At 42.6% G+C, this 14,516-nt stretch overlaps 1 protein-coding gene across 2 annotated transcripts in view; it reads right to left on the minus strand.

Annotated features, from left to right (window-relative positions):
* Window positions 1-12,292, minus strand: part of ALDH9A1 (aldehyde dehydrogenase 9 family member A1) — a 29,532-nt gene extending 17,240 nt beyond the window's left edge. Inside the window, exons 1-4 of one of the 2 annotated variants that reach the window (XM_060090865.1) lie at window positions 11,865-12,292; window positions 9,695-9,840; window positions 1,162-1,291; window positions 40-174 (exon numbers count right to left, since the gene is read on the minus strand). In XM_060090865.1, coding sequence (XP_059946848.1) covers window positions 40-174; window positions 1,162-1,291; window positions 9,695-9,840; window positions 11,865-12,045 — 592 coding nt within the window. In that variant the 5' untranslated portion in view covers window positions 12,046-12,292. The remainder of the gene's footprint in view (window positions 1-39; window positions 175-1,161; window positions 1,292-9,694; window positions 9,841-11,864) is intronic. The other variant, XM_060090864.1, reaches the window with a different exon arrangement.
* Window positions 12,293-14,516: the final 2,224 nt, after the last annotated feature.

Genomic DNA, 14,516 nt, shown 5'->3' on the forward strand with positions numbered 1-14,516 from the left:
AAAGGGTGGCTCACAGGTAGAGGAATAATTCATTCTTACCACAAGCCAGAGCTGGAGCCGACTTCCAACAGGCGATCTGAAAGGGGTAGTTCCATGCTCCTATTCCGACACACACCCCTAGTGGTTCCCTTCTGGTGTAACCAAAGGATCCGCCGGGGAGCTGGATGTGTTCGCCTAAGGGGAAAAAGAGGGTAGAGAAGAGTGTAGTACCACTTGTCCCAAGACTCCACCAGCACCTGGACTCACTCTGGACTCGTCAGACCAGCCCCCTCCCAGGCCCCAGCCACTGGGCTCACCCCACGTCTGTTCTTTTGTTCATTCTAGTCATTCTTACACTGCTTCTGCATGTTCTCTTCACATAAATAGTCCTTTCTATCCTTCAAAACCATGTTCGTTCAACTCAATATAACCCTCTAAAAATTAACCAAGCATCCACTACATAACTTAGATGAAATGAAACAGAAATAGGGAAAGACTCAGCAGCTGAAGAGTCTGAGGACCCTGAAACCTCAGACTTCTGGCTCCCCAGAGCCCTCATGGGCCCTGATAAACCAGCTGACATGTAAACTGATGTACTCTTCCTAGACAAAGAAAATTTTTTGCTAAGTAGGTAAAACTAATAAATATGATGTACTTACTGACTCTTACAAGAATTGGTTTTTCCACAACCTGTTCTACAGCTCAGGTATGAGGCTAGGTGCTTTACATACATCATCTCATTTAATCCTTATAATAACCAAGAAGATAGAGATTACCATCTCCAGTTTAAATAAAGAAAGATAAAGTAGTTCTCAGTGTCACCGAAGTAGACAGTGATAAGCCGAGGATTTTTTTTTTTTTTTTTTTTTTTGTGGTACACGGGCCTCTCACCGCTATGGCCTCTCCCGTTGCGGAGCACAGGCTCCAGACATACAGGCTCAGTGGCCATGGCTCACAGGCCCAGCCGCTCCGCAGCATGTGGGATCTTCCCGGACCGGGGCACGAACCTGTGTCCCCTGCATCAGCAGGTGGATTCTCAACCACTGCACCACCAGAGAAGCCCAAGCCCAGGATTCTAACCCAGGCCTGTCTTAATTCCAAAATCTGTATCCTGCCCGCCCCCCAGGCTCTGCTCTCCTGCCTCCTTGTCAGCTGGTCACAGAAGGCCAGGTGAGGGCTTACCGGCCATGGATCCCGCTAAGCCTGCATAGTACTCCAGGCACTGCCAGGAAGTGTCAATGTCCCAGCGGGCCTCAAAGATGGACTTGCCGTTGTTGATGGTCTCCACAGTGGCAATTTCATCCTTCCGATCCTTTGGGTGAAACGGAAGACCAGACTTAAGACAAATTACCGTACACCTCAACACATTCAACAGTCAAACCAGAATACATTGCCCAACTTTTAAAAATAGAAACAGCTTTCACTTTCAATGAAAACAGAAGGAATGGCAGTGTGACATTTGGAAGAGAAATAAAACTTATTGCTAAACAGTACCCTGCTCTCCCCATCAAGTAACTGTCACAGATACAAGACCAACACCTCATTTCAAGATCAATTAGAAAAGGAATGTTTTGAGAAATAAATATTATATATGTACATCTGTATAAATATGTATACATACATGTGCATGTGTTTGCATGTATAGAGTAAGAGCAAACAGTCCTTACTTAGGAAAACTGTACAAAATAGCCAAACACACAATTGGCATTTGAAAGGCTATATACCCACGGCTTTAATTCACCCAAAGAAATGCAGCATGTTAAAATCATAAGATAATCACAAGACAATTATTTTCTAATGCTTAGTACTCATCAATTCTCTTTTCTAATACTGTTTCCAGATGTAGTTTATATACAACTTAGAGGTAAGATAGTCCAGGGATGAAGGAAAAAGTCTGGGAAATTAGACCTAAAAAGAAAAGCTAAATAATGCCCCTAAAGGAGATCAAAAAATTGAATATGTAAGAAATAGATATTTGCTATTATGGATCCAATTTAAAATAAACACTGTGGTCAAAATCTAAACATACATAAAAGATGAATCAAATAATTGACAAGAAGATGCATTCTCTTACTAAAACTGATAATCAGTAAGGCTTACCAGAAGCAAAATGAAATAGCAACAGAAATTAACAGAAGCATCTAATTAACACAAACTCTATCAAGGTTGAGTACAAATCTCAGAAAAGATTGGAAGGAGGAATATGAAAATCAGTATGAAATACATGAAAGGACAGTTTGATAATGATATTTGGACATGTTCTGTTTCTACAAAGACCAGAGGTATAAAGTACTTTGATTCATTCATTCCATATTTGTTGAATTCCAGACATGGCAGAGTAGAAGGACTTGAGCTCACCTCCTCTCATGAAAACACCAAAATCACAACTAACTACTGAATAACCATTGACAAAAAAGACTGGAACCTACCAAAAAAGATATCTTACATCCAAAGACAAAGAAGAAGCCACAATAAGATGGTAGGAGGGGGGCGTTTGCAATCTAATCAAATCCCACGCCCGCCAGGTGGGAGACTCACAAACTGGAAAATAATTATATTGCAGAGGTTCTCCCAGAGGAGTGAGAGTTCTGAGCCCCATGTCAGGCTCCTCAACCTGGAGGTCTGGCATCAGGCGGAGGAGCCCCCAGAGCACTTGGCTTTGAATACCAGGAGGGCTTAATTGCAGGAACTCCACAGGACCGGGAGAAGTAGAAACTCCACTCTTGGAGGGCACACGCAAGGTCTCATGCGCACCAGGACCCAGGGAAAAAGCCGAGACTTCATAGGAACATGGGCCAGACCTACCTGCTGGTCTTGGAGGGTCTCCTGGGGAGGCGGAGGGTGGCTGTGGCTCACTGTGGGGACAAGGACACTAGTGGCAGGGGTACTGGGGAGTGCTCATTGGCATGAACTCTGCTGTAGGCCGCCATTTTGACACCAAGACCTGGCCCCACCCAACAGCCTATAGGCTCCAGTGCTGGGATGCCTCAGGTCAAACAACCAACAGGGTGAGCACACAGCCCCACGCATCAGCAGACAGGCTACCTAAAGTCTTCCTGAGCCCACAATGACCTCGAAACACACCCCTTGACATGGCCCTGCCCACCAGAGGGACAAAACCCAGATCCACCCACCAGTGGGCAGGCACCAGTCCCTCCCACCAGGAAGCCTGCACAAGCCTCTAGACAAGCCTCCTACACGAGAGGACAACACCAGAAGCAAGAGTAACTACAACCCTGAAGCCTGCAGAACAGAGACCACAAACACAGAAAGTTAGACAAAATGAGATGGCAGAGAAATATGTTCCAGATGAAGGAACAGGATAAAACCCCAGAACAACAACTAAGTGAAGTGGAGATAGTAACAAATGCAGAATGATTACCTAAGAAAAAAAGGATAGATCCAGTCTCTGCCTTCAAGGAGCTCACTTCAAGGAGTCTCACTTAGTGGGACTTCCCTGGTGGTCCAATGGTTAAGATTTTGCCTTCCAGTGCAGGGGGTGAGGGTTTGATCCCTGGTCAGGGAGCTAAGATCCCACATGCCTCACAGCCAACAAACCAAGAAAAAACAAAAAACAAAATCAAAAAAGGAAGTTAGTAACTTCTAAATAAATTCTGCAATTACTGAATAGACATGTTCCTTCAGAAAGGATAATTTGTTTACATTCAACACAGTCTAAAATAAATTGCCTTTTAAACCAGCAATTTACCTTCTCTTTCTCTGATTCTATACTCACCAAAACGACTTTTTAACAATTAACTTGTTTCCTAGTTACTGATACTGGAAAGAGGGTACCTAGAAGGACAACAAGCATCAGTTCTGATGTAACAGTTCTTTAACTAGGTGTAAGTTATTCCCCTTCTTAGATCTGTTGAGTATGATCAACATGAAACACATGTGCAAAAGGCACGATCAACCGTAAGTGACTTAAACTACATTTCTAGAATGCAAGAGGGCAACTAGTCCCTAAAGAGGAAGTAGGTACTGGTTCACTAATCAGCATGAATACACTGATGAATCAGTATATCACACTTCAAACACATGAAGAAATATTAAACTGGCAAAAGTGAAATGCTGTTGTCTTCCACATTAATACAAGAGTGGACAGACAGGAAGTAATCTGTGACTATCGCTGAAAAGCCTCGGAATATTTACTAAGAAAGGAAGTTTTTTTATTATTATTTTTATTTTTGGTAAACGATGGACAGGCAATTAGCTTTGAGGACTGTTTCAAGGTTTGAACTCAAAGAGAAAATTCAGTTTATTGGCTGGCCTTTTGAGATTTTTCTTGTCTTATTCCAGCATTCTCTACCCTCACAAAAAAGGTTATTTCTAAAAAGCCATTATGAGGGACTTCCCTGGTGGTTCAGTGGTTAAGAATCTGCCTGCCAATGCAGGGGACACGGGTTCGAGCCCTGGTCCGGGAAGATCCCACATGCCACAGATCAACTAAGCCCATGAGTGACAACTACCAAGCCCACCTGCCACAGCTACTGAAGCCCGTGCACCTAGAGTCCATGCTCTGCAACAAGAGAAGCCACCTCAATGAGAAGCCCATGTACCACAACAAAGAGTAGCCCCTGCTCGCCACAACTAGAGAAAGCCCACGCACACCAACAAAGACTCAGTGCAGCCAAAATTAAAAAGTAAAATAAAAAGCCATTATGAGATCTTTTAACATACCTTCAAGGATCATCAAAAAAAGTCCCTGACGAAAACTATCAAAGAGTCCAGTGGGTCTCTACTGATACTTAATATTGCTTTCAGGGAAACGGTATTCGCTTACCCTCCCAGAATAAGGAGAGCAGAGGGAGCAGGGGAAAACAATATAAGTTTCCTGACCCTACTAGTACAAGAGCCATCACAAAACAAAACTGTCCACCATGACAATGCACTGCTGTAAGTATTTATTGGGAAACAGGTACTTCCTATCTACCCCGTCATCCTCTCCACCACCCCGCTTCACATGTGACCTGACCAGGGGTCCTCTGGGATGAAAGAGAAGAAGCAAAGGGCAGGAGACTCACCTCTCTCCTTCACTTCAAACCCCCCAGCAAGCTCAGTGTTTAGCTTCTATAAGAGAACCACCTGAGCAAAGACATGCCCACTAAACCCTGACAAGCCTGAGCCCCTGCTTGTTTTAAGAGGCAGAGCTGAGCAAAGCAGTTGCTGAAGGCAAGTGCATAATCTATATACACAATCTTTTTATATGTAAATGCGTTATCACAGTTTTAAAACACATTTTCTCTCTCCTTTTAAAGCCAAACGATAGCTACTTTTATAAGAACACTCCAACTAAGAAATGATTGGGGCCTACCATTAAGATCTTTATAATCTGATAAAAAGCATCAAAAGATTCAAAGTGAAAAAGGAAACATAAGACCAATAAATATACCAAAAACCATTCACTTCACTAGGAGTCAATGGGCTTCCAGCAAAGGTGGAGTTACAGGGACCAGATTTAGCCTCCACCTTAAGCAACTAAAAAGACCAGGTAAAATACTTGAAACAACAATTTTCAGACACTGGACAGACAGCTCAGGGCAGTGATCCCTGAGAGAGGGAAACAAATGAGGTGAGCCCTACATGTATTCTTGCCTACTGCCTGGAAAGAGTACATCACAGAGCAGGGAGGAGGAACTTAGGTGAGGCCCAACAGATACTCTGAGTTGAGGAAACAGGTTGGGAGTTCAGGGAGTATGTGATGGCTACAGTCTGCAGGCTGAGTATGGGACAGAAGAGAGCTGCACAGGAGAACCCCAGAGATCCCCCTTAAGTCTTCATCTGAGAACTGGTAGGTTGTGAGGACACTACCCAAGGCCAGTAAAAAAACTAACCAAAAAGGTGAAAAAAATCCCCAAAACTCACACAGGGCCAGGAATAGCTCACGTTCCCACCAGCCACAGTGAGAAAAACCTCACTAATACACAGAGCATCAAGCTAGGTATTCAAGAGGGTATTCAGTAGTGGGGCAAAATTAGCTGCTCTGGTCATACCTAACAAAGCATAAAAGCAAGCCTTGAAAGGATCAAATTGATTCCAAGTAACTTCACTGTGTCCCAGAACAAAGTTCATTAATATTTTTTTAAAGTACAAGAATATTTGGCATCCAACAACATACAATTCACAATGTCTACTGGTAATAAATTACCAGACATGCAAAATGTAGGAATGTTATATAATGCCTAACCAGGAGGAAAAAAAACAATCAATAGAAACAGAACCAGAATTCAGAGATGACAGAATTAGTAGACAGGGATATTAAATATTATTATAACTATATTCCATGTGCTCAAGAAGGCAGAGGAAAACATGAGCATGTTAGGGAGCAACGTGGAACAACAACAAAAAAGACTCATGTTGAACTTCTAGAGATGAAAAATACACTGGATGGGATTAATAGCAGATTAAACACTACAGAAGAAAAGATAGATGAACTTTAGGCATAACAATGGAAATTACCCAAAATAAAACACACAGAGGAAAAAAACTGGGGAAAAAATGAACAGAGCATCAGTGAGCTGTAGAATAGTTTCAAGCAGCCCAACATAAATGTAACTGGAGGCTCTGAAAAAGAGGAGATATAAAAGGGGGCAGAAAAAAAATATCTGAAGAAATAATAGCCAATATTTTTTCAAATTTAACTAAACTGTAAGCGTACAGATTCAAGATCAATAAACTCCAAACAAAAGAAATATAAAGAAAACTGCATCAAAAGCCATAATTATGCACCCCAATGTTCATTGCAGCACTATTTACAATAGCCAGGTCATGGAAGCAACCTAAATGCCCATCGACAGATGAATAGATAAAGAAGATGTAGTACATATATACAGTGGAATATTACTCAGCCATAAAAAGGAATGCAATTGGGTCACTGTAGAGATGTGGATGGACGTAGACTGTCATACAGAATGAAGTAAGTCAGAAAGAGAAAAATAAATATTATATATTAACACATATATGTGGAATCTAGAAAAATGGTACAGATGAACTGGTCTGCAAGGCAGAAATAGAGACACAGATGTAGAGAACAAACTTATGGACACCAAGGGGGAAAGTGGGGGGTGGTGGAATGAACTGGGAGACTGGGATTGACAAATATACACTAATATGTATAAAACAGATAACTAATAAGAACCTGCTGCATAAAAAAATTAAATTAAATTTAAAAAAAGGAAGATATAATGAAATTGCTTAAAACTAGTGATAAGAAGAAAAATCTTAAAAGCAGCCAAAGGGGGAAAAAACATTAAAAACAGAGGAACAAAAATAAGAATGACACCAGACTTCTCTTCTGAAACGACACAAGCCAGATGACAGCGGTGCAACATCTTTAAAGTACTGAAAGAAAAAACTGTCAACCTAGAATTATCTACCTAGGATTCTTTTAAAAAGGAAAGCAAAATAAAGACTTTCAGACATACAAAACCTGAAAGGACATCTCCAGCAAACCTGCAGTATAAAAAATGCTAAAGAAATTTCTTCAAGCAGAAAAAAAATATGGTAACAGATGGAAATTTGGGCCTACCCAAAGGAATGAAGAGCACTAGAAATGCTAAAAATGTGGGAAAATATCAAATATTTTTATCTTATAAAATATAATTGTACATAGTTTAAAAATGGAAGGGGCAAAGAACTGCAGATCACGATTAACTAGAAAAATTACTAAGAGAAACAACTGAGAGCTGTAACTGTAGGCTGTGGTCAGAGGGTGGGATTTGTTTAGTTATGGAATAGTTTTGGGTAAAGGCAGATCCAGGGTATGATCTTCAGACAAGAGCTTTAGAGAAATATAGTAATATATTTTTGACTGTAATATGTAAAAATATTACATAAGATATTAAAGAAAATGGAATGGGAGTTTAAAGGAAAAGAAAATTAATATCAGATAGTCCATTTCAGAGCAAAAAAAAAAATTAGATATTATTCAGGATTTAAAAAGTAATTTTATAATGATAAAGGAGCCAGTTCTTAAGAAGATATTACAACCCAAATGTTTATGCCCAAGGAAAATGTGAGAGACAAATCAGAATAATAAATTATCAGCTTTGAGTTACCACTTTTAATCTATCAAATAAAAAATAAATTTTAATAGCAGAAAATACCTTGTTGGGAGAAAATTCTCCAGGAATATTTTTTTTTTTTTTTTTTTTTTTTTTTTTTTTTTTTTTTTTTTTTTTTTGCGGTATGCGGGCCTCTCACTGTTGTGGCCTCTCCCGTTGCGGAGCACAGGCTCCGGATGCGCAGGCCCAGCGGCCATGGCTCACGGGCCCAGCCGCTCCGCGGCATATGGGATCCTCCCAGACCGGGGCACGAACCCGTATCCCCTGCATCGGCAGGCGGACTCTCAACCACTGTGCCACGAGGGAGGCCCTCCAGGAATATTTTGACACTACTGCATGGTCCAGGCTTTCTGAGCAAAGGACACTGGCAAGCTGATTGAAAAACAAAGGCCTTAGAAGGCAGAGACAGGGTCTCCCAAAAGATAGAGGTCACTGGAGTGATGGGAAGATATAAAGCTCTCTAATTCCTGTTCCTGGAGACATCTGCTTATATTCCAGGGTAATAAACCTAATGACACCTTCCCCCCTTATGAGATCTGCTTAATGAGTAACCTCTCTCCAGAGAAGAGAATGGGCAGATGTGCAGCCCCCATATAAGCTGAGTCTCATAATGCTAGGGTTCCTCTCCTGTGGTGCAACCACTGCATGCAACAGGGTTAACATCTGCCTCTCACTGCATCACCCCATGGGGACTGGGACTCAGAAAACTAATGCTGAAGTATTGCTCTGGGTACAGCATCTGGGTCCTGTAATAAAACCTTTCCCTAATCCAGAAAGCTTCATGTCTCTTGTCAGAATACACATATAACCTTGCAAGTAGGGTAACTCTTAGACCCTCAGTTTCTGACAACACACTGATGAGGAAAAAAAAAATCATCACAGTCCTACACTGAGAGATATCCTTGACTTATATTTTGGTGTATATCCTCTGAATTTTCTAATTTTCTGTAATGACAATCTAGTACTTTTGCTCTTTAAGACTGTAAAAAGCTAAACTTTATTTCTTAAGAGGGGAACATCGATGAATCTATGAAATCTTCCAGGCAACTAAGGTAGAAAATAAACCTGAAAAAGAAAAGTGAGCTTAAGAGTCATCAGAGGAAAAAGTAAAAAGGAAACAAGTATACATAGTAAAATGAAAAGGAGACAAGCTACAAAGGATACATTATCACTCCAACAAAGAAGGAAAAGAAGGGCTTCCCTGGTGGCGCAGTGGTTGAAAGACCGCCTGCCGATGCAGGGGACACGGGTTTGTGCCCCAGTCCGGGAAGATCCCACACGCCGTCGAGCGGCTGGGCCCGTGAGCCATGGCCCCTGAGCCTGCTCGTCCGGAGCCTGCTCGTCCAAAGCCTGTGCTCCGCAACGGGAGAGGCCACAACGGTGAGAGGCCCGTGTACCGCCAAAAAAAAAAAAAAAACAGAAGGAAAAGAAAACCTGCCGAGAGAGATGTCACAAGGAGCCAAGAGCCAGAAGGAAATCACTGATGGAAAACTTGTTGTACATACCAAGGTGAGCATATGGAAATGCCTTCCTACTTAATCTAAAAGGTATCACCTAATAGCGCATCAAGGTCTAACTGCAAATCATCATAAAGAATTCACAGAACAGTGCAAGAGGACTTTTCTGGAAGACATTATATTAAAACATACCCTTATTATCCTGGCAGCCTCCAAAAGGATTCGGCAACGTTCCATGCCAGATTTTTGACTCCATATTTTAAAGGCAGCCTTTGCATCTTGAACAGCTAAATTTACTTCCTTTTCTCCTGAACACGTGAAAGTAGCTATCACTCGCCCTATAAATACAGGGAAAGTCAGTGTTATCTCAATTGGTTGCCACACATTTTAAATAAAGTATTGTGTATCCAATTTTCCTTTTATTGATCCTCTTGTTTTTGTTTTCTTCTTTTTGCGGTACGCGGGCCTCTCACTGTTGTGGCCCCCCACGTTGCGGAGCACAGGCTCCGGACGCGCAGGCCCAGCGGCCATGGCTCACGGGCCCAGCCGCTCCGCGGCATATGGGATCCTCCCAGACCGGGGCACGAACCCGTATCCCCTGCATCGGCAGGCGGACTCTCAACCACTGCGCCACCAGGGAGGCCCTGATCCTCTTGTTTTTAAGTATGGTTTGATTTAGTGACTACCCTTATACCAGCAGCTCACCTTTTTAAGAATCTAATAAAAATTGCAGGCTTCTGTCCAGAAAAATGTACTGAACCATATCACAGAATTATAGAGAGAACATGTCCCTTGCCTAGCACACCATGAACTTCAGGGTAAGAACCCCTGCCCTCCTCTATTTTACATTTGGGTTTACTAACATTAACCTCCAATCAATTATTTCACAATGCTCCTTAACAATGTTTGAGAATACCAGAGGTCATACAAAATCAAAGTACTCCGTCTCCTGGGTTATGAACTCTGAGTTTAAATCACTGGTTTATGTTCTATACAAGTCATATAATACTGATACTTGATGAATACGGTTAATAAACAGAATATCAAGAAAAGATACTCCTAAAAGCAAGAAAAATTTTTTCTCAAATATGGGGAAAAAACAAACAGTCCCTCATTTTCTTATTTCAGTCTTATTCCCTATCCTGGGCAAAATATGAAATGATCAGTTTTTCTAGACCCAAATCCCAACGGTTGTGACTGACTCTACTAAAAAGAATTCCCTAAGACGTCAAGTCAGCAGTTTCTTTTCCCCTCCCACAAAAACACCTGGGACGCTGCTTTTTCCAGAGATTTCACAAACCTGCTATTTGTTACAAATTTGAATAGCTAACTGGTAAAGGCAGTGCTTAAGGATCACACACACACTGTAGGCAATTAAAATAAAGAGCAATTTTTCTTTCTTTTGTATCAATATGGGGGTGGGGGTCAAGAGGCTGTCTCCTCCTACCTAAAGAAGAGCCTGATGGTGTCTGTGGCCCCTTCCTGCTCTGACAAGTCGCTGCTCTGTGGTTTGGTGTAATTGGTCAAATGTAAATTCTCCAGTCTCTTGAAATCCAGTTTTATCCCTCTGGCTACATACCACTTGGTTTGCACAAACATTTACATTTTTCTCCTCACAAATATTCCATAACATCCAGCAAAACAAACATAAAGCAAAAGCAAAACAAAAAACCTGTTCCTCATTTGCTTTGTGATCTATGGAGTTCCCAGGGCAAACTGAGGGCCTGGCACAGCGCTGGGCACACATTAAACACGGGATAAAAGCAGGATTTTTTTTTTCCCCTTTCCCAGTTCTGGTTCATGTTCAGAAATATTTTAACACTAGGGGATGGCAACAAAGTCCTCATTCACGCTAACTAGAAACCTCTGTGCGCGCTCCTCCATTTTGGCACAAGTGTTTCTTTTCACCCCGTCCTTCTAGAACTCCTCTGCTACGTGCACGGTTGAAGACATTACTGCAGTCCTAACCTTAAAATTTAATAACTAACGAAGACTCCACCTCACCCACCGGGGCTTTGTGGACTCTCTGTTCAGGCCGTTGTAAAACTACCCATGAAAACATCGAGCAACTCACCAGCCTGTCCAGTTTCCTACGACCCCCTTCGTGTCCGGTCCACATGCTTCCGAGTTTGCACAGCACCGTTAGCTGCCTACACATACAACTTTATACTCTACACTGTCACTTACCTGTGCTCAGTAAACGTCTGCTGAATGCACTACAGGAAGGTTCAGGGAGGTAGACTAGGTTCACCCCTGGGGCGGGGGAGAGTCAATCCGCGCCCGACCCTCGCCCCTACCCCGGTCCCCGCCTCGTTCCCCGCCCCGCCGCCCCGGCCCTGCCGCCCGGTCTCCGTCCCGTTACCGGTTGCTGGCTCGAACGCCTTCTCGGTGCCGGAGGCGTCCACCGGATCCACGCGGGCCCCGCCGCGGTAATTGAGCGGCTGAGACACGACGAAGGTACCAGTGCTCATGGCGGCGACCAGAGCAGGCCGGAGAGTGTGACGAAGCGGAGAGATCCCGGCCAGACCCGCTCGGAGGAACATGGGGGACTGGCGTAGTGTCGTGCCCTAGGTTAAGGGGAGGTGGGGAGGGGCGGGGGCCGCGGGAGGGGCGGGGGCCGCGGGGAGGCCGAGCTAGCTGCAGCCTGAGGGGCGTGGCGCCGCTGGACTAGAGTTGAGGGTCCTCCAGGAAAGGAGCCGGGCCTTCCGGGGCGGAGTTTGCGAGACCTTTGGGGGCCCTTGCTAGGCTCGTCCGCGGTCCAGGTATGGCCCTCGCTTAGCTGAAAGGATGGGCGAAACACCAGAGACTTACACACACGCACACGCATGCACGCTTTCTCTCTCTCTCTCTCCCTCCCTCCCTCCCTCCGTCTCTCTCTCTCTCTCTCTCTCTCTCTCTCTCTCTCTCATTTTCGCTTTCTTCTTCCATATCAATATTTGAAACAAGAGTTATCAGGTACATCACTGCATGTAATCATCCCAGGATCTTACTCTCGATTTTTCCGTCTGAAGAAAGCGGAGGATTGGAGTGCTAGTAATTTTACTTTGGGGATTACTTCACTCTTAAGCCACCATTTCTTTATTTGTGTAATAATACTTTAAAAAAGTTATTGCCTTTGTTGTACACCTGACACTATCACAACATTGTAAATCAACTATACTCCAATATAAAATAAAAATTTAAAAAAATTTTAAATGTTATTGTAAAGACCAACGGGAGGACTGTCAAGAAAACATACGATATTTTGGAAAGTGCTGGGATCGGGGGTGGTCGTGGGATGAATTGGGAGATTGGGACTGACATATATACACTAATATGTATAAAATAGATAACTAATAAGAACCTGCTGTATAAAAAATAAATAAAATTCAGAAATTCAAAAACAATAAATGCAGTAAATAATTGTGAATAAATTAATACAAGTAAAAAAACAAGATACTTTGATGTGAAGCTGCTTTTTTTTTAAACATCTTTATTGGAGTATAATTGCTTTACAGTGTTGTTTGTTTCTGCTGTATAACAAAGTGAATCAGCTATACATATACATATATCCCCATATCCCCTCCCTCTTGCGTCTCCCTCCCACCCTCCCTATCCCACCCCTCTAGGTGGTCACACAGCACCAAGCTGATCTGAAACTTCTTTTTAAATTCCGAAAGATCTACGTAAATTCTATTAATGACAGCAGCACAAACGGAAACCTAATGACAGGTTATAAAGAGCAAAATCCTCATGAAAAGGCCTGTGGAAAAAAGGCACTCCCAAGGTCCCGGCAGGTAAGGGATCTTACACAAAAGCAGTCTTGTTCATTCTTCATACTGAATTCCCATGCATCTGCAGCAGCGTGTTTCATGAACAGAAATTAATTGCCAATATGCACATTCCATTATTTCCGGCAGGCTTGTTACTCTTCTAGGGGCTGCAGTCTTGCTCCATGTTCTTTCCTTTACCTACCAGCACAATATTAGGGAGGGTGATTTTCAGGTTTGAAACAGAAATAAACTACACTGGTCAACTTTTCCAGAACTCTATGCCAATTTGTTAACCCCTGTGATGCTTCTGAGATTTGTAGGTCTTGGTCCTCAAGTGGAAACGGCAACATTCAAACTTAGAACAGCTGGGGCCAAACTCAGCTACTACCTTTGTTATTGTTGGCCATTGGAAACAGAATTGAAACATACCATGAGTTGATAACCAGCAATGTAGATTTCCAGGATCACTGGATCAAAGATGGTCATTTGCATGTACAGAGACCACACGTCTCAAGGTTTTTACTTGGGGGGTGCAATTCCTACTTATAATGTTCTGCCCCAACAGATGCATTTTGACCTGTCAGATTATGGTTCCTGTTGTTTGTTTTAGACATATGGTCATGATGTCTGTTGCTATAATTCATAGATTATTAAAATGACAAAACTCCACCAAAATATTTAGCTCTTCCCCTTACTTACTGGTGCTTTTATTATTAGTGTTATTAACATATTATTATTTGAAAAACCCAACATGTAGAGAGAGCTTTATAGGTTGCAACGCCCTTTCACATTTATCTCCTCACATAATGTTCATAATAACCCTGTAAAAGAAAAGGAGACTAGTACAGATTGAGTGAGGAGCTCATATAGGGCACTCTCATAAATAACTCAGTGGTAATTCAGCAAGTCAGGTTTTATCATCCTTTGTGTAGAAGAGGCAACTAGCTCAGAAAGGTTGTAGATCTCCCCACCTGGAGGACGTGGGATGGGAATCCAGGTCTGTGCAAATCCAAAGCACATTTCTTCTCACTACACCAGGTCCAGATGTTGTCCCCGTGAAGGTTGCCATCAAAATTCACTCTTAATTGGGTGGACATTTATCATAGAAAAGGGGGATTTTGAAACCCTGGAAGCTGGCCCTGGGGAAAAGATTTAAAGAACCTGTAAATTTCCTGGGAGGAGCTTGTTAACAATACTCCCAAAGCAGCTGAGAAGCCACAGAGGGTGTTGGCCAGTTGAGATCAGGGTGAAAATTTAAAGAG

Source organism: Mesoplodon densirostris, chromosome 2 (assembly GCF_025265405.1).
Source record: "Mesoplodon densirostris isolate mMesDen1 chromosome 2, mMesDen1 primary haplotype, whole genome shotgun sequence".
Classification (NCBI taxonomy): domain Eukaryota; kingdom Metazoa; phylum Chordata; class Mammalia; order Artiodactyla; family Ziphiidae; genus Mesoplodon; species Mesoplodon densirostris.